This window comes from Leishmania infantum, chromosome 28 (assembly GCF_000002875.2).
Source record: "Leishmania infantum JPCM5 genome chromosome 28".
In the NCBI taxonomy this organism is placed as follows: Eukaryota; Euglenozoa; class Kinetoplastea; order Trypanosomatida; family Trypanosomatidae; genus Leishmania; species Leishmania infantum.
The window spans coordinates 222,350-242,390 of record NC_009412.2 but is presented as its reverse complement, the minus strand read 5'-3'; the positions used below and the strand labels follow the sequence as shown (position 1 = coordinate 242,390).

At 60.2% G+C, this 20,041-nt stretch overlaps 3 protein-coding genes across 3 annotated transcripts; all 3 read left to right on the top strand.

The window, feature by feature from the left end:
• Positions 1 to 453: 453 nt before the first annotated feature.
• Positions 454 to 13,164, top strand: LINJ_28_0650 (putative dynein heavy chain; the record flags this gene model as incomplete). Its single annotated transcript, XM_001470060.1, has 1 exon — positions 454 to 13,164. One exon carries the CDS (start codon positions 454 to 456, stop codon positions 13,162 to 13,164), a length of 12,711 nt encoding a protein of 4,236 aa, XP_001470097.1.
• A 1,946-nt stretch (positions 13,165 to 15,110) lies between these two features.
• LINJ_28_0640 (conserved hypothetical protein) lies at positions 15,111 to 15,398 on the top strand (the record flags this gene model as incomplete). The annotated part of the gene is made up of 1 exon (XM_001470059.1): positions 15,111 to 15,398. The coding sequence occupies one exon, from the start codon at positions 15,111 to 15,113 to the stop codon at positions 15,396 to 15,398; it is 288 nt and encodes a 95-aa protein (XP_001470096.1).
• A 950-nt stretch (positions 15,399 to 16,348) lies between these two features.
• On the top strand, positions 16,349 to 17,854 carry LINJ_28_0630 (hypothetical protein, unknown function; the record flags this gene model as incomplete). The annotated part of the gene is made up of 1 exon (XM_001470058.1): positions 16,349 to 17,854. The coding sequence occupies one exon, from the start codon at positions 16,349 to 16,351 to the stop codon at positions 17,852 to 17,854; it is 1,506 nt and encodes a 501-aa protein (XP_001470095.1).
• Positions 17,855 to 20,041: the final 2,187 nt, after the last annotated feature.

Sequence of the window (20,041 nt, the reverse complement as noted above, 5' to 3'; positions counted from 1 at the left end):
TTCTCTGTTTTGGATCTTATTGAATCCCCCCTCCTCCCCCCTCTTTGCCGTTGCTGTCACCGCTACGGGCCGCCTCTCACCTCAATCCTCGGCGCGTTGCCGCAGCGCGCCCCTAATATCGCTCAACGCCACGAGCGGCTTTCTTAGGGACTTCAAGCGGTACCCGTGTGCGCTGGCCCACAAGAGAGCACTCCAGAGTTGACACGCGCACGGGCGTCATCGCGGAGCATTCAGCAGCGTTGCTGCCAGACGCGGAGCTCTTTCGGGCTTAATACAAGTTTTTTTTTCAGCGGGAGCGAGTTCCTGCCTGCAGCACACGCTCCTAACTTCGCACGCATCACCGACGCTGTAACACTCGAAGATATGCTGCAAAGCTTTCTTCGCCCTCAGAGCGGTGCCACCACCGTGGCGACAGGCGACGAGGTGGAGCAGACTGCGCCAGTCCGCGGGTCAATGATGGAGAGCCACCATCGTGACGCGCAGCGAAGCACGAATGCCGCCGCCTTCGCAGCGTCGGAGAGTAGCGCCGCTGCCACCGGCAACGCTGACACCGGGGCAGCCACTGCCCTCGCTGCTCTACCGGTTAGCAGCGTGTACAAAGAGTCCGCTCTGCGGTTTCCGACGGCGAGCCTCGGCACCTTCGAACCGAAGGTGCAGGTGCCGTACGCCTACAAGCGGGGCCGCATGCCACGCGACGTCGAGATCGAGCGCCGCCGCCGACTGTACGACAGTGAGTGCGTTGACCGTCTTTTGCAGGTCAGTGGGCTCACCTGGGAGGCACTGGCGCGTCGTAGTGCGCAGAGCCTGCCGCTGGAGATCTTCGACGACACTTCTTACGACTGCCGCAATCCGTCTGAGTGGATGGCGATGGCGGCCATGGCACCAACGCAGGCGTCTCGCTTTCTTCCAGCGGAGGGGGTGTACTACTGCAAAGACCAGGACTTCTTTGAGCTCCGTCCGTGTCGCGTGATTGGATGGGCCGAGGACACGAACACGATTCGGCTCTATTGGGGCTCCGCCCCGACGACGGCGCGCTCCTCGTATAGCGACGGCGCCGGCGCCGCCGGCACGAGGGACGGGGGCGGTACTGGTACTGCAGCATACGGGGAGGCCGGCGAGCCGGTGGCGACGTTGCCCCGCATCTTTGTGCGGTTTCTTGCCGAGGATCCAATCGTGTATGTCCAGCGCCTAGTCAGCGCTCACACGCAGCGCCAGAAGACGACCTCGTGGATTCTTTACCGACTGTGCTGCGACTCGATGTTGGTGGCGAGCCTCGAAGAGCTGGACGCCGGGCTGGCAGAGCGGCTGCGCCACCTCGGCACAGACATCCCTCAGCTCAGCCCTGCCGAGTTCCCCGACGTGGCGGAGCGCGTGGAGCGGCTAATATCGGAGATTACGCTAGAGTGGCAGCGCAGCCACAACCGTCTGCTGTTGCGTGACCGCATCCGCATCGACGAGTCTGTGGCTCGCATGGTCGTCAACTCTACCCACATGGACCCCGAAGAGCTTTTGCGTGGCCCCAACCTTGCCGTCGACCGCAGCGACATGGGAGATCCGTCCACGGTGATCTGCGTGGAGGGCGACGGCTTTGTGTTTGACGAGCAGGAGCAGGCATTTACGTTTGCGACGTACTTTACGCAGCCGGAGGTGGTGCAGGCGTTGACAGGGATACAGCGGGAGTGCATGAAGGTGCTCGAGGGCTCCTTGTTCAACCTACCCAAGGAGCGGCAGATGCCTCTGGAGTCGTTTGTGAAGTGTCAGCGCGAGCACCTCGCCTCGGCGTCGCGGCAGCTGAAAGAGGAGTGGCTGCCGCGCATCTGCGAGACCATCGTCAGCAGCTTTCAGTCGGCGGGGAAGGGCTGGCTGAACACGCGCGAGGCGAAGCAGAGCGTCTACGAAATGTCGAAGCTAAAGAAATTCTTCGTGACGGTCAAGTTCATGATGGAGGACATGCTGTTCCAGCTTGTGTACTCGTCGCTTCACTCCTTCGCAGACTTCTTCGAGGAGGTGTCGGATTTCACGGTGACGGTGCAGGACATGAACAACGTGGTGAACGCGTGGCCCGGCAGCGACGCCGATGACTGCGTGGAGAAGCAGCCTCTCTTCACGATCGACCTGATGGAGAAGGATGGGCACTTCTCCTACTCTATCTCCTTCGACGACTTCGAGGCGGCCATCGTGGATTTATTCAACGACGCCATTGCCTGCACCGAGTCCATTCCGCATGTGGAGCGCTATGTTATGACGCAATACTTCTGGAACCGCGACGGCGAGGGGCCCTTCCTCGACTCGGTGAAAAAGGAGGAGGAGCACGTGTGCTTGTTGCGCGAGCGTGTGCAGACCGCCGTGCGGGCCTCGCTGGTGCCGCTGCAGACGTACCTGAACACGTATGATGAGCTCCTCCCGCTCATCCGGCTGGATCAGGCGGAGTTCATCAAGAAGTACGCGGAGGCCGGGCACAGCATGGACGAGATGAAGGAGGAGATCGCGCAGCACCTCCGCGCCAAGAAAAACCTGGCCGAGCGGCTACCGCTCTTCCTCACCGTTGGCAACTTCGTCGTTGACTGCCAATCTTTCAGCTACCTCATGTCAATGAAGGAGGAGGAGCTGGCACGGCTGGTGATGCGGCTCATCGGCAAAACCGGCAAGGAGGAGGCGGTGCACGTGCGGGAGGCGTTTACGCGCATGGTCAACACGATCGAGAAGACGCCGCAGAGCCCGGAGAAGCTGTACGAACTGTACGCCTTCATGGACGGCATGGGAGAGCAGGTGGCGGAGTTGGTGGAGCACATCGCGGAGGTTCGCCAGTGCTACAGCATCCTTGACGGGTTTCAGTTTGAGCTCAGCGACGACGAGTCACGCCTGAAGTGGGAGGCCATTGGCTGGCCTCGCCAGCTGGCCCTGCGCAGTCACGCCGTACGCAAGCAGCTCGAACAGGTCCAGGAGGAGCTGCACTCTGGGCTGCAGAAGCGGCAGGAGGAGTTCTCAAAGAGGGTAGAACAGCTGCAGCGCGTCGTCGCGACCTTCTCGAAGCACACCGAGGCGGCCGAAGCGGACAAGGTGGCGGCTGAGGTCAAGACGCACAACATTGAGATTCGGCAGTGCATTGAGGAGGCCCGCTCCATCAACAGCGACCAGCGCCTCTTTGGAGACAAGCTTTCCGACTACCGTAACGTCTTTGAGCTGGATAAGGAGTTCAAGCCGTACAGCGATCTGTGGCTGACGACGTACACCTGGCAGGAGTCGTACCGCCGCTGGCACGCGGACGCCTTCACCACTCTCGACGCCGCGGAGATCGAGTCGACAGTGACTGCCGCCTTCAAGACAATGGTGAACCTCGCCAAGACGTTCAAGGACAAGGCGGCGCTGCTCAAGATTGTGGAAGAGGTCAAAACCGCCGTCGAGGGCTTCAAGCCGTGGGTGTCCTTCCTAACGTCGCTGCGCCACCCTGGCATGAGGGAACGCCACTGGACCGGCCTGTCCCAGAAGCTCGGAATGAAGCTGGTGCCTGGCGACACACTGATGCTTCTGGAGGACTGCGAACCGCTGCTAGCGCACCGCGACACCATTATCAGCTACTGCGAGGTGGCCGCGAAGGAGTCGCAGATCGAGATGACGCTCAAGGACATGCGCGCCAAGTGGGAGACCAAGTGCTTCATCATCGAGGCATACAAGGAGACGGGCACGTACATCCTCAAGGACACCTCCGAGGTGGTGGAGCTCCTCGACGAGCACCTCAACCTCGTCCAGCAGCTGCAGTTCTCTCCATTCAAGGGCTACTTCGAGGAGTCCATCACGGACTGGGAGCGCTCCCTCAACCTCATCTCCGACATACTCGAGCAATGGCTGGAGTGCCAGCGAGCGTGGCGTTATCTGGAGCCGATTCTCAACTCGGAGGACATCGCCATGCAGCTACCGCGACTGTCCACGCTGTTCGAGAAGGTGGACCGCACATGGCGACGTGTCATGGGCAACGCGCACGCGCAGCCAAACGCACTCGAGTACTGCATTGGCACGAACAAGCTCTTGGATCACCTGCGCGAGGCGAACCGGCTCCTCGAAGAGGTTCAGCGGGGCCTGAACGACTACTTGGCGGACAAGCGGCAGACGTTTCCGCGCTTCTACTTCCTCTCTGACGAGGAACTGCTGGAGATTTTGTCGCAGGCGAAGGAGGTGCGCCGCATCGACCCGAACATCGCCAAGCTGTTCGAGGGCATGCACCGCCTCCAGTGGAAAAGCATTCACCCCGACGAGGCGCGCGCCCCGGACGCGGGCGGCGAGGAGTGCAGGGATGCGGTGACAGCGGATGTGGAGACAATCACCGGCTTCTACAGCGGCGAGGGCGAGTACATACCAGCGGTGAAGTCGGTAGTGCCGCACGGTAACGTGGAGGAGTGGCTGAAGCTTCTGGAGAAGATGATGAAAGACAGCGTGCATGCGCAGGTGAAACGCGCCTTCGGGGCGTACCTCAGCACGCGTCGCAGCGAGTGGGTGCTGCAGTGGCCTGCGCAGGCGGTTATCGCGGTGGCGCAGATATACTGGACCCAAGGCTGCGAGGAGGCCCTCACTACGAAGGGCGAGGTGGATGGCTACGCAAAGGTGCTAGACAGGCAGCTGCGGCAGCTGGTGGAGGTGGTTCAGTCGCCGTTGACGGCGATGCAGCAGATCAACATGGGTGCGCTCATCACGATCGAGGTGCATGCCAAGGACACGGTCGACAGCATGCAGGCGGCGAAGGTGTCGAGCATGCAGTCCTTCGAGTGGATGAAGCAGCTGCGCTTCTACTTCGACCACAGCGACGGCTTCTGCCACATTCGCCAGGTTGACACTCACTTCGTTTACGGTGGCGAGTACCTTGGCAACACGGCCCGCCTCGTCGTGACCCCGCTAACCGATCGCATCTATCTGACCTTGACAGGTGCCCTGGCGCTGTGCCTCGGCGGCGCGCCCGCCGGCCCCGCTGGCACCGGGAAGACAGAGACGACGAAGGATCTGGCCAAGGCACTTGCCAAGCAGTGCGTCGTTTTCAACTGCCAGGAGGGTATGACGTACCGGTCGATGGGCAGGTTCTTCAAGGGCCTCGCCTGGACCGGTGCGTGGGCGTGCTTCGACGAATTTAACCGCATTGACGTCGAGGTGCTCTCCGTCGTGGCGCAGCAGGTGACGGACTTGCAACAGGCGTGCTCCACGAAGCAGTACCGCATTCTTTTCGAGGAGAGCGACATCCTCGTCGACCCGACCCACGCCGTCTTCATCACCATGAACCCCGGCTACGCCGGCCGCACGGAGCTGCCGGATAACCTGAAGGTGCTGTTCCGCCCCGTGGCGTGTATGGTGCCAGACTACGCCATGATTGGTGAGATCCGGCTCTTCTCGTACGGCTACCAGAAGGCGCGCGCCTTGGCGCAGAAGATGGTCATGACGTTCAAGCTGAGCTCTGAGCAGCTCTCGTCGCAGGACCACTACGACTTTGGTATGCGCGCCGTCAACACCGTCATCTCGGCAGCCGGGCTAAACAAACAGGAGCGGCCCGATGGAGACGAGGATGAGCTGCTGCTGCGTGCGCTGCGCGACTCGAACGTGCCGAAGTTCCTCAAGGACGACATTCTGCTATTCGACGGAATCATAAGCGACCTGTTCCCCGGCACGGCTTTGCCGCAGAGCGACGACGGTGCCGTGGTGCAGGCACTGACAACGGCCATCACAGAGGCGCACCAGCAGCCCGTCTCTGCCTTTGTCCAAAAATGCTTGCAGTTGTACGACATCACCATGCTGCGCCACGGCCTCATGCTCGTCGGCCCGGCTGGCAGTGGCAAGACAGCGTCCTTCACGACGCTTCAGCGTGCCCTGACCGACTGCGCGACCCGCCAAGCGAAGGGCAACGACTTTGGCGCGCGCCGGATTCAGAAGGTGTTCACGCACATCTGCAACCCGAAGTCTGTCACGATGGACCAGCTGTACGGCGCCTACGACGAAAACGGCGAGTGGAAGGATGGCGTGCTATGCGTGCTGTTCCGCTGCGCCGCCCGATACGGCGACGAGGGCAACCTCATCGGCAAGCACTGGGTGATGTTCGACGGCCCTGTTGATGCGCTGTGGATCGAGTCAATGAACACTGTCCTGGACGAGAACAAGAAACTCTGCCTCGTCTCCGGCGAAATCATCCAGATGAGTCGCGATATGACGATGATGTTCGAGGTGGAGGACCTCGCCGTGGCGTCACCGGCTACCGTATCTCGGTGCGGCATGATCTACCTCGATCCCGCCACGTGCGTCCCTATCTCCGCGCTCATCGCAAGCTGGATTTTGGCGCTGCCGCCCTACCTGGAGTCCCAGCGTGAGACATTGAAGAGGCTGGCGAACACATACGTCGAGGAGCTCGTGCAGCTGGTGCGCAGTGGCGCCGTGCACGAGTACGTCACCTCGACCACCAGCGGCCTCGTGCACTCCTTCTTCCACATGATGGAGGGATACGTGAAGAGCTTCGAGGTAGCCAAGTCGGCTTCAGGACAGCTGCAGGTGTCGCCGGAGCGTCTGGCCGTCATGGCGGGCGCGGTGCCACCGCTCTTCTTCTTCTCGGTGGTGTGGAGCATTGGCGCCACATGCGACGAGGCAGGGCGGCAGCTCTTCTCCGCGACGGTGTGGCGACTCGCGGAGGCGAATGGTGACACTCACTGGCTGCCGCTTCTGCCAGCCGAGGACACGAGCGGCAGCGGCGGCGCGGAGGTGTTTTTGTACGACTACGTTTACCGCTACGACCCCGCCGGTGTGATGGCGGAGGACGCATCTGTGGCTGCCGACGGCGATGGCGGCACCGGTGCTCCTGCGCTCTCGCCGTCGGTGGCGGGGAAATGGGTGAGCTGGATGTGCGAGCAGCCAACGCTGGAGATTCCTGACGGCACGCGCTTTGACGACATCATTGTCCCCACAATCGATAGCACGCGGCAAAACTACGTGCTGCAGCACTTGATGGCGCAGAAGGTCAACGTCGCCGCTGTTGGTCCGACTGGCACCGGCAAGTCCATCTCGCTCGCGCGTCTCGTGCTTGGCGGCGGCATGCCGGCCAACTTTCTCGGCCTCAGCTTCACCTTCTCGGCGCAGACAAAGTGCACAGTGCTGCAGAATTCACTGATGGCCAAGTTCGATAAGCGACGCTCGCACGTCTACGGCGCCCCTGCCGGTAAGCATTTTCTCATCTTCATTGACGACGCGAACCTGCCGCAACCAGAGAAGTACGGCGCGCAGCCCCCGGTGGAGCTGCTGCGGCAGATGCTCGCCCAGGGCGGCTTCTACAACTTTACAGGCGGCATCAAGTGGTCCTCCATCATCGACTGCTCGCTTGCGCTGGCGATGGGGCCGCCTGGCGGAGGCCGCAGCCGGGTCTCGAACCGCTTTATGCGCTACTTCAATTACCTTGCCTTCCCCGAGATGTCGGACATGTCGAAGCGAACGATCTTGCAGGCCATCCTCGCTGGCGGCCTCGCTGACCGCCTCGCGAACGTCGCCTCCGCCGTGGCCGATAGCACGTTGCGGGTGTTTCGCAAGTGCACCCAGGTCTTTCTGCCGACTCCGGCGCACGTGCACTACTCCTTCAACATGCGAGATGTGATGCGTGTCTTTCCCCTCTTGTACACGGCGGAGAAGTCGGTGCTGCAGTCTGAGGAATCCATCGTGCGGCTGTGGATGCACGAGATGCAGCGCGTCTTCTACGATCGCCTCGTCGACGCGACAGACAAGGGTCTGTTTATCGAGTACCTCAACGCCGAGCTGCCATCCATGGGCGTGAACAAGTCCTACAACGAGGTAGTGAAGGCTGACCGCCTCATCTTTGCCGACGTGCTGAGCGACAAGGGCGTGTACGAGCAGATTACCGACATGAACGCCCTCACGGCACGCATGAATGAGCTGCTGGAGACGTACAATGACGAGAATGAAGTGAAGATGAACCTCGTGCTCTTCCTCGACGCCATCGAGCACGTCTGCCGTATCTCGCGCGTGCTGCGACTGCCGAACGGGCACTGCCTCCTCCTCGGCGTTGGCGGGTCGGGACGCAAGTCACTCACGCGCCTGGCTTGTTCGCTGATTGCCGAGATGGAGGTGTTCACGATTGAGCTGTCGAAGAACTTCGGTGTCAAGGAATGGCACGAAAGCCTGGCGAAGTTGCTGCTCGAGTGTGGCAAGGACGAGAAGAAGCGGACGTTTCTCTTCGCCGACACCCAGCTGGTGCATCCGACGTTTCTGGAGGACGTGGCGGGCCTGCTCACATCGGGTGATGTGCCGAACCTCTTTGAGGACCAAGATATCGAGCTCATCAACGACAAGTTTCGCGGCGTCTGCCTAAGCGAGAGCCTGCCAACGACGAAGGTGTCGGTGTACGCGCGCTTCGTGAAGGAGGCGCGGGCCAACCTGCACCTTGTCCTCGCCTTCTCTCCTATTGGAGAGGCGTTTCGCAGCCGCCTGCGCATGTTTCCGTCGCTCATTGCGTGCTGCACGATCGACTGGTTTGCCGAGTGGCCATCCGAGGCGCTACTGTCGGTAGCCGCAGCGCAGTTGAACGCCGGCGACGTTACTGACGTCATGGTGGCTGCAAGCCATGCCGACTTGCCGGGCTGCTTCCAGGCAGTGCATCGCGCGGCGGCGGAAGTGACGGAGCGCTTCTTCACAGAGACACGCCGTCGCTCGTACGTGACGCCGACGTCCTATCTGTCGCTCCTCTCCAACTTCAAAACGATGGCGGCGGCAAAGCGCCGCTTCGTTCGCGAGCAGCGCGGCCGCCTCGAGAAGGGGCTGGAGAAGTTGCGGCACACCGAGGTGCAGGTGGCGGAGCTGGAGGCCCAGCTCAAGGCGCAGCAGCCGGTGCTGGTGCAGAAAAAGGCAGAGATTCAGTCCATGATGGAGCGGCTGACGGTGGACCGAAAGGAGGCGGCGGTGAAGGAGGCGGACGCGCGCAGGGAGGAGGCGGAGGCTTCCGTGAAGGCGGAGGAGTGTGCCAAGATGCGACGCGAGTGCGCCGACCGCCTGGCGGAGGCGGAGCCGGCCCTGGCGGAGGCTGTAAAGGTGCTGTCCAAGATCAAAGCGGCCGAGATTTCGGAGTTGAACAAGTACGCGAATCCGCCTAAGGGTGTGCAATACGTCATGGAGGCCGTCGCGTTGCTGCTCACATTTGGCAACTGCCCGAAGGAGTTCTACAGCGGTCCTCCGGGTGGCCGCAAGGTACCAGATTGGTGGCTGTGCGCGAAGTCCTACATGCGAGACGCGAATCGGTTGCTAGACTTGCTCGTGCAGCCGCCGGAGAAAGGCGGCTTCAACCGCGAGGCGATGGACACGGCGCTGATGGAGAAGGTGCGCGTCTACTACGACAACGAGGAGTTCCAGCCGGAGAAGGTGAGGGCGGTCTCTCTGCCATGCATGGCCATGTGCCAGTGGGTGCGTGCCATGTACAAGTGGTTCTTTGTGAATCGAGAGATTCAGCCGCTGCGCGAGAGGCTTGCTGCGACGGAGGCGGAGCTGGCTGTGGTGACGGAGGCCCTGCGCGCCACCCAGGCAACGCTTGACCGCGTCATTGCTGCCGTGGCGGCGCTGGAGAAGGAGTACGACGACGCCCTCAACGCGCAGGCGGCGCTCGAGGCTGAGGTGGAGCGCACATCGCTGAAGCTGCAGCGCGCGGCGAGGCTGATCGACGGCCTCGGCGGGGAGAAGGGTCGCTGGACCACGCTGGTGGAGCAGTACAAGGAGCAGGAGTGCTACATTGTCGGCGACATGGTGATTGCGGCGGCCACGGTGGCCTACTGCGGACCCCTCACGGCACCCTATCGCAATGACGTGCGTCGGCAGTGGAAGGCACACCTCACCGCGGCAAACGTGGAGACGAGCGCCGAGTTTGACCTCGTTTCGACCTCAGGCGACGCGGTGCAGATACAGGAGTGGCAGCTGTGCGGCTTACCGACGGACGCGCTGTCCACCGAGAACGCTATCATCCTCGCCAACTCACGGAACTGGCCTCTGCTCATCGACCCGCAGGGACAGGCGAACGCGTGGGTGCGCAACATTCACCGCAATGACAACCTGCAGGTGTGCAAGGCCTCAAACGACAAGTTCATGAAGACTGTCGAGAACGCGATTCGCCTGGGGCTGCCGTGCCTGATCGAGAACGTCGGCGAGTCGCTCGACGCTGCGCTGGAGCCGCTGCTTTTGAAGAACATCTTCCTGATTGGCAGCACCTCGCATGTCCGCATCGGGGACAGCGCCATCCCGTACGACCGCAACTTCAAGCTGTACCTCACGACGAAGCTGCCGAACCCGGTTTACACGCCCGAGACGATCGTTACCGTGTCGCTGCTAAACTTCTTCATTACCCCGAGCGGGCTGGAGGAGCAGTTGCTCGGCAAGACGGTGGAGAAAGAGCGGAATGACCTCGAGCTGGAGAAGCAGCGACTCACCCGGTCCAACGCAGAGAAGAACTGCGAACTGAAAGACCTCCAGGCCAACATTCTCGTTCTGCTCGAGCAGGCGGAGGGCGACATTCTGGAGCAGGAGGAGCTCATCATCACGCTGGAGAAGAGTAAGGCTAAGTCTATCGAGATCAACGAGGAACTGGGCAAGGCGAAGGCCATGGAGACAGTGATTGATGAGACGCGCAACAAGTACCGCCCGCACGCGGAGCGAGGCTCGCTGCTGTTCTTCTGCGCCTCGCAGCTCGCCATTGTCGACCCCATGTACCAGTTCTCTTTGCAGTGGTTCATGAGCCTGTTCCTCAACGCTGTGGACAACGCCGCGCAGGTGCCGGCAGCGAAGGAGGTCGCGGAGGACGACAGCGGCAGCGTGGAGGACGCGGTGGAGGTGCGGGTGCACAACTTGATGGACTACTTCACCTACTCCTTCTATAGCAACGTGTGCCGCTCCTTGTTTGAGAAACACAAGCTGACGTTTTCGTTTTACCTCTGCGCCAGCCTTGTGCAGCACAGCGGGGCCATGGTGGATGCCGAGTACCGGTTCCTGCTCACTGGCCCCACCGGCAGTGTCCCGGCCGATGCCCTGGCTAACCCCGCTTCGTCGTGGATGACAGACAGCAGCTGGGCGGAGGTGCTCTTCCTCAGCAAGCACCTCTCCAGCTTTGCCGGCTTTGCCGAGCACGTGCGCGACCACATAGAGCACTATAAGGACCTGTTCGACAGCAACGAGGCGGACACGTACCCCCTCGCGGGAGAGTGGCGTGAGAAAGCGACACCGATGCAGCGACTGGTCGTGATGCGGTGCTTCCGAGTAGACAAGGTAGCGCTGGCGATTCAGCACTTCATTGAGCACTACATGGGCAGTCGATACATTGTGGTGCCGCAGTTCGACTTGATGGACGCCTACAAGGACAGTGATTGCCTGACGCCGCTTATCTTCATCAACTCTGCCGGCTCAGACCCGATGAACGACCTGCTGCGCTTCGCAGAGACGATGCGGATGTCGAAGCGACTGGACAAGGTGTCGCTTGGCCAGGGGCAAGGCAAGAAGGCAGAAGAATTGATCCGTGGCGCGCGGGAGAAAGGGCAGTGGGTGCTGCTGCAGAACTGCCACCTCGCCTCGTCCTGGATGCCGACGCTGGAGTCCATTGTGGAGAGCTTTACCCTGGAGACGGTGAAGAAGGAATTCCGCCTGTGGCTGACGTCGATGCCGTCACCCAGCTTCCCGGTGGCCGTGCTGCAGACGGCGGTGAAGATGACGAATGAGCCGCCGATGGGGCTGCGGGCGAACGTGACGCGCTCCTACTACGGTTTCACCCCCGAGGACCTCGAGCACGAGGAGAAGCCCGCCGAGTTCAAAAAGATGGTGTTCGCCCTATGCCTTTTCCACGGTGTCATCCAAGAGCGTCGGAAGTTTGGCTCCCTCGGGTTCAACATTGCCTACGAGTTCAATGACTCCGACCGCAATGTGTGTCTGCTGCAGCTCCGCAAGTTCTTGTCCCTGTATGACTCCATCCCATACGACGTGCTGACGTTTCTGACTGGCGAGATCAACTACGGTGGGCGTGTCACGGACGACTGGGACCGTCGCTGCCTCATGACCCTCATCCAGCACTTTGTCCATCCGGAGGTACTTCAGGACGGGTACGCCTTCTCGCCATCAGGTCTCTACCACACCCTCGAGCCTGTCAGTCGCAAGCACTACCTTAGCTACCTCGATTCGTGGCCTCTGAACCCACAACCAGAAATTTTTGGCCTGCATGAGAATGCCGACATTACGTGCGCGCAGAACACGACGCACAGCATCCTGTCAACGGTCCTGGCGCTCGAGTCGCGTGGCGGTGCCGGTACAACGTCGAGCTCGCGGGAGCAGCTGCTGACGGCCACGGCGACGGAGATTTCGACGAAGCTGCCTCAGCTGTTTGACATGGCCGCCTTCAGTGCCAAGTACCCGACCAAGTATGAAGAGTCAATGAACACGGTGCTGGTGCAGGAGGCTGGGCGCTACAACCGCCTACTCAAGTTTATCCACACGAGCCTGGCCGAATTCCTCAAGGCCGTGCAGGGTGAGGTCGTCATGTCAGCGGAACTAGAGGATGTCGGCTCGAGTTTCTTTGTCAACAGCGTGCCGGTGTCCTGGAGTGCGCTGGCCTACCCGTCGCTGAAGCCGCTGTCGAAATGGGTAGAGGACCTGGTGCGGCGTGTTCACTTCATTGCGGACTGGTACGCACATGGACCGCCGGCCGCCTTCTGGTTCGGCGGCTTCTTCTTTCCGCAGGCTTTCCTGACAGGCACGCTTCAGAACCACGCCCGTAAGGTGCACCAGGCCATCGACAGCATTTCCTTTCAATTTAGCGTGCAGGATGTGTCACTGGACCACAAGACGGTACCCCGACCGGACAAGGGAGCGCTGGTGTACGGCTTGTACCTGGAAGGGGCGCGGTGGGACTCGGAGCAGCACTCACTGACGGAGTCACGCCCCAAGGAGCTCTACGTTGAGATGCCGATGGTTCTCCTGGACCCCGTGGTAAACCGCACTCGCAACGCCAAGGACTACGTGTGCCCGGTGTACAAGACACTGACGCGTGCTGGCACGCTCAGCACGACGGGGCACTCTACGAACTTCGTCCTCCCTATTGAGATTCCGACCAAGGTGGATCCGGCGCACTGGATCGAGCGCGGCACTGCCTGTGTGGTTTCACTGCATTACTGAGTTTACGCGGGTCGAGTACACGCATCCGCTGATGGCCTCTTTGGATTCCATCTTCGCTTTTCGTCTCTTCACTGAGCCCGTGGGCGACTGCCCGGGCGCGCTGCTCTTTTTCTTGTCGCTTTTCGGCGTCTCCCTTTGTTCCCTCCTCTCGGTGTGACGGAACATCTTCGTGCATAGGCGAAGTGGACTTTGCGGCGCGGCAGAGTGGTGCGTGTGCGTGGGCTTGCTTGCGTGTGCTCGCTGCTGCCGAAGCACGCTCCCTCTTTTTCACCGCATTCCGCCTGTGCGTGTACGCGTGCGCGCGCCGATGCTCCTTGGCTGTTTTGTATTTGGCTCTACTGCAGCGATTTGTGTGACCCCGTGCGTTCTCTCGCTTACAGCGCAACTGACAGCCGCAGCCTCCGGTGATTCAGGGATGTGCACTTCACCAGACGAGACGCGAGAGGAAGATACAATCGTTCTCTCTCTCTATATTGTCCGTCTGTCTGCTATTTGCTTTTGCCACCATCCGGGCACGCACGCGAACATGCAGGGGTCTGTTCCACACGCTCCTGAATCTCTCCGACACGTACCTCCGGTCCACCGGCTTTCCTCCATCACACCGTTGAACGTTTCCTGGGTGGCGTAACCCGCGTTGCCTCTCTTTTTTTTTCTGTTTTTGTGTGTCTGCCTGTGTCATGGGTCTGTCTGTTTCTGTCTGCGTCAAGCGCCCCTCCTGTTCCCCCTCCGCTTTTTCTTTAGCTTCTCTCCTCGCTTTTCACGGGCACGCACGCGCATGCGGCCGGGAATGCTGCGCCTGTACCTCGGCTGCGGATGACTTTGCTTTGCGTTCGGTACGCACATAAACATGCACATACACACACACACGCACACACACGCACGTTTGTTTGGATTCATGTGTGGCGTTTATGTGGAGTGGGATGTTTGCTTAATGTTTTTCTTTTCCTAGTCGCGCTTGTGCTGTGCTGTGCTGTTGCAATTTCACAGAGGCTTGCAGCTGTGGTGACGCCCCACTCTGTTTTTGTCTCTCGGTTCGATGTGTGTGTGTGTGTTTTCGTGGAATGATGGTGCGTGTGTGTATCTGTCTACCAAAGTCACCGCGTAGACGCGCGCGAACACGCTTGCGCATATCTACATGCTCACCTGTGATGTATAGTCCCGCCGAATTCTCCTTTGCTCATGGGATGTATAAATTTTTGTTCTTTTTTGTGTCGTTCGGGAGGGAGGGTGTATGGGGGTATGGGGATGGAGGCGTAGACACGTGGAGGGAGGCTAGCTCCGTGTCTGCTTGGCGTTGAGGCCCTGCCCTTCCTGCCTCTGATGCCTCTCTCTACCCTCGTACCCGTGCTCTATCTCTTTCTACTCGCCTGTGTTGCGTGAATGCGCACCGGCTTCTTGTAGACATGCTCCCCTGCCACCAAACACCTACACTTGCATCCGACAGTGCAACGCACCGACGACCAGCTCCCTCAGCTGTAGGAGAGACGGAGATGAAGGCCAAGAGGGGACGTGTGCGAAGAAGCAAAGCCGTGCGTGTATGTATGCCGCACACACACCGCTTTGCTTCTCCTCCCTCATGCCTTCCTGCAAGAAGGCAACAAGACATCATCAGCCGCCCTGGCTGCACCAGCAGCCTTCTTTCTTTCCCGTTGTGTTGATGGATGTGCCTACTGCAGCTTTCCCATCTCTCACTTTCGCACCGTCTCTCCCAAAACAGCCGGCGCCCCTTCTTCCATGTCGCTTCCTCGTCTCTCATCCACCATTTTTTTTTTCACGTGCGCGTGTCGCACACATCACTCATCGCGTGCATTTTCGCTCTCCTTCTCCTGCTGCGCTTTGCGGTCAGCAATAGCTCCACAATCCCCCCCCCTCACTCCCCCGACCTGCCCTTCCGTGGATTTTGCGCTCTCTCCGCCCTGTCTTCCCTGAACCGCCCGGAGCGCAAGATGGCGCAGAAGTCGCTGCGGAGCAAGTCGAGGCACAAGAGCGCAGGCGCTCTGCGCAAGTCCGTGGGCGAGGCGAAGAGGAAGTCCACGTTCACAAAGGCCAAAAAGACGCCAGAGGCGAAGGCTAGGGCAAACTACATTAGCGCTGTCGAGGCCGCCATGACATCACGCGTGCCCTCCGATCAAAGGTCGAAGCTGTCGATTGTGAAGTCCAGCGGCCCTATGGGGAATAAGAAGAAGCATATGAAGAAACCTTTGACCCGTGGTCGCAAGCGCAAGGGAGACTAGTACGATATGAACACAGCAAATGATTCGAAGTCAAGGGAAGTGCCGAGGCAGAGAAGCGATGGCGCATGCTTGTGCGCAGTGTGTGCTGGTGTGTGCGTGTGCGTGCCTCGGGTTGCGAATCCGCCTTTCGTGCCTCCCTTCGGTCTGGCTCTCTCTTCTGCACGTGTGCTTGAACCTTACAGTAGCGCCGCATCGGTGTGCGCATGGATCGCTCTCGCCCCTCTCTCCAATAGAGTGCCCCTATGACGTGAGGGGACTCTTGACGGGAAGAGAAGTTCTCCAGCTGCCGATGTTGCTGAGACATGTGTGCCTACGGAGGCGCCAGCACGTATCGTGGGGCTACATATGCTTTCTGTAGAGACTTGCGACGGCCTCGTACGTGCATGAAAGCGAAAAAAAAAACGACACGACATGTGCACCGGGCATAGCAGAGCTGAGTTGACGCAGCACTTGGTCTGCCGCCAGAATCGTCGCTCCATCCCCTTCTCGCGCCTATCCGACTGTGTTGCAAAACGACCGCTGACCGTCCGGCGTTCATTTCTCTACGCGTGCCAGGCGCACCGTTGCGCGTGCAGCAGTACGCGACGACCTCCCTACTCCCACCCACGCACAGACAAACACGGCTCCACCTTCCTCGCTCTTTCTGCATCTCCTCAGTCATCTCTTGCGACTTTACCGCCGCCTTCGAACAGCACCGCTCTGTCACCCATTATCCTGCCGACCCTTTTTTTCCCTTGTGCCCTCTCATCTCAACGTGTCCTCATCTTGCCCTCCTCCCAACACGGCTCTCTCGACATGCAGCGAAGCCGGCAGGACACATTGGAGTGAGACACGCCCAGGGCAAACAGACACACATCTACACCTAGAGCAAAAAAGTCGGCGCCATGTCCGCTAACGCCAACTCCCCTGCGCCCACGGCTCCTTCCCGGAGGGTGCCAGCTGCAGCAACAATGTTGGAGGAGAGCTCGTCTACGCCGACGCACACGACTGTGAATCACACCTTCAAGGAGCTATGCGACTCGTACGTGGAGAAATCGATGCCGCACAGATACCATGTCGCGCACCAATGCTCGCTGCAGGCACGCCGATCTGTCAACGCCCAGACCACCAGCGTCGCCAAGGGCCAGGCACCAGCAGCTGCGGCGGCATCACCCTCCCTGACGGTGCCGCCCGAGCTGGTGCGAGAGTACGCGCGCATGAAGGAAGAGGCACTCGCGCACTGCCATCGCCAGAACGCCCCCGTGGACATCTCAGCGCGGAGCACGGAGGAGTTGGAGGCCGAGAATGCATACTTGCGCTCGCTCGTGCTGTGGCTGGAGAGGCATCTTCAGCGTCTCCCCTCGCTCGAGACGCAACCGGGCGAAGTCGTGTCTACTCTGCCCTCCCCCCGCCCCGTTCCGCAGCGCGAAGGCTCGCTCACCACCGAGCACCGGCTCAGCCCGTCTGCGGTGCGCCCCGAGCCAGTCGCCAAACATGCAGTGGACCAGTACAACTCGCTTATGCTTCGAAGCGGTTCAGAGGCGTCGCCTCCCCCAGCCACGGCGCAGCAAGTGAGCGAGTTGCAGGAGCAGATTGACCTCCTGCGCGAGGCGGTTCGGGGGCTTAGTCAACGAGCCTCCGTTACGGGGGGACACTCCTCCAGTCCTGTGCCCACTGACGCCGCTGCGCTATCGATGCGGCTGCACACCGTTTCCCCGTTGCCTCGCTGCGCTACCCCAACCTGCACGACAGACGTGCGGACGCTGCAGCGGATTATCCTGCACCAACAACAGACTATTCGCACCCTGCAGCAGGAGATGGAGGACGTCCACACAGCCAAAGCGCAGATGGAACAGGCAATGACGCAGCTGCGCGAGGCCACGGCCACCATCGCCGCACGCGAGGAGGGCTGCACAGAGGACGAGGACGTGGGCGCGCTTGGTGCCACGGCGCATTGGCGCTCCACATGTGAGACGGAGGATCGCATCTCTGGCTGCGTTTCACTTGCTAATGCAGCCTCGTATGGCTATGCAGGACAGGATGCCGCGGATGTTGCCGGCCACGCCACCGCAGCCGGCGCTGCCGGTGAGGGCAGGGCAGCGCAGGAGATGCGCAAGATAGATCTAGAAGCCGCGGTGGAGCAAGCACCAGAGAAACGGCGGGCTGCCACGTTTGGCGGAATGCGCCCACCGCTGTGGTTCGACTCCAACACGTCGTTGGCAGATCCCATTCGGCTGCCCGGTGGGGCGGCGGGAGAGGACGAGGACGTGGATGAGCCATCCAGCGGCATGCGGACTCCGCTGCCGCGTCGCACGGTGCTGCTTCATCAGCGCTTCTCCTCGGCCACCGGCGACACGTCATCTATGTGGGGCGGCGCCGGCGTTGAGGAGAGCCCGTTCACCCAGCACACGCAGATGAGCTGCGGCACGGCGTCGAATCGCCGCACTTCCGCGGCTGGCTCTTTTGCCTCCCTGTGAGCCACACAACGATGCAGTCCAGTGGGTGATCTCTCGCTCGCCTCCTTGTTCGGCTGTCACACCTTCGACATGCCCCCCCCTCTCCCCCCGCTGCGTACAGGGAGGAGGGGGGGGGTTCGGGCAGTCGCGACGCCGTGTACTGTCTCTCGCCCTCTTCCTCTGTTTCCTTGCGATGCTTCCATTATTAGAGTTCACGTGCCCGTTTCGTTCTTCTCGTCTTCCTCTCGCCCCCGTTTGTGCTGTGTTTTCACGCTTCTTCAGCGGACTGCGTGACTGCACCGCGATCAAGCTTTTTTTTTGCGTTATTTGTTTGTTGCTCGTTCGTCTTTGGTTTCGCCTTCGCGTTGCGCTACAACACCACAAGCACGCGAAAGACACGACGACAACACACAGAGGCACAGAGAGAGAGAGAGACGGAGGAGGAGGGCGAGAGTTGGGGAGGGGGCGAGCGGAAAGCGACTAGGTCGGGAAAAGCAGCCGTGGAGACAGCTTCTTCACCTTCACACACCCCCGTCTCCCCACCCCATCCCCAACACCCCCACGTAACCACACACCATCATTTTATACGTTAGATGCACCCCCACTCGACTTTTTTTTTGCGCCTTCAGTACATTTGCCCCCTTTATTCTCTCTGTCTGTGTGCGTAGGATGTGAGCGTTGCGAAGGCGCCGCTGTGCATATACATCTATATCTATCTATATATAGTTCTTCCTCCCTCTCTTGTCCCTTTCGTCTGTCGACCTGTGATGTCATGGTCATCTTTCTCTGGAGCCGCGGTGGCGAGATAGAGCACCTCTTCTCATCCTTTGCTTTGTTGTCTGCGGCCATCGCTCTTGCGACGCCCTCTAGGGCGGCGCGGCGGTTCGTGCACGTGACGTGTGAGAGGGAGTGTATCGAGCTGGTGCGTGCGTTTGAGAGACCAAAGTGAACATGCGCCGTGTTGCAACAGCTTGTGTGGCGTCTCTATCTGTGTGTTTGTGTGCGCGTACATGTTCATGTTTTAGCGGTGTGAACGATTTGTTACTCGTGTGCTCACGTCGTTTAAAACCGGCACGCCAACTGCATTTTGAGGAAAGGACTTGCCGCGGTCTGGACATGCCTGCCTGCCAATCACGCGTGTACGCTTGCAAGCACTTCACGCTCAGCAGCTGCGACGTAGATGACAGGTTTGAGTTTTTATTGTTATTTTTCGCATTCCTGAGGCGGCGTCAAACCCCGGGAGCTCAGATACGGTTACGCAAGGAACAAAAAGTTGCGAGGGCGTGTGATCTCCTCATTCTACTTTCGCTTGGACGCACATCTGCACGTGGGTGTCGTCGCGCCCAGCCACGGCGGAAGTGCGCGCACGCGCGCAACTCCGCGCTCAAATGTATCGTTTTCATATTTTCCAGAGTGTCTCCCTTTCCCTCTTCCTGCTCTATCTCCGTTTCCCGGTCCTGCAACTCCACGCGCACGATCACTGACACACAGTCTCTCTTGTTTTTTTTTCTCTGGAGAAAGGATCGTGGAAGCTTTCCACACAGACGCCGCCTTCCTTCCCTTCCTCCCCGTTGACGGCCACCCATTGCGCTTTTCGTATTTCACGGCGGATGCGAGCGTGTGTGTGTGTGCTCTATAGTCACTGCCGCCGTTTCACTACTGCGGGCACTCGTTCCCGACATCACCCGCTGTACACAATCGCCAGCGCCTTGTTTTGCACGCATATTATACTGCTTCTGTTTTCTCTTCTGTTTCATCTCGGTTTGTTTCCCCCCTTTTTTTCTGACAAGTGCGGTAGCGTACGCTGCACAGAGGAACGCGCAGGCACACTGTCTTCCCCCTTCTTCACCCACCAAACCTGCTCACGCCCCCATCACCCTTAACGCACCCTCTACACGCAAAAGGCGATTGTGATTGTGCGCCTGTTCGAAGACGCAATCCACGAGCGAGTAGAAGCATCTACCACACAACCACACATACACAAACACACCCACGCACAGGCACACGCTCAGGCAGACGCGGCACGGGCGTCGGTGACCTTCACACAAAACGGTGCCGGCCCGCTTGCGCACGGCTTAAGAGGTAGCCTATACGGAAGACGAAAATTTAGACTACCTTTTTTTTTTTCTCGTTCACCACATCACATACGGAGTGGGTGAACAAAAGACAGGTACGCGTATATCTCTGACACGCTGACGCACGCTTCGG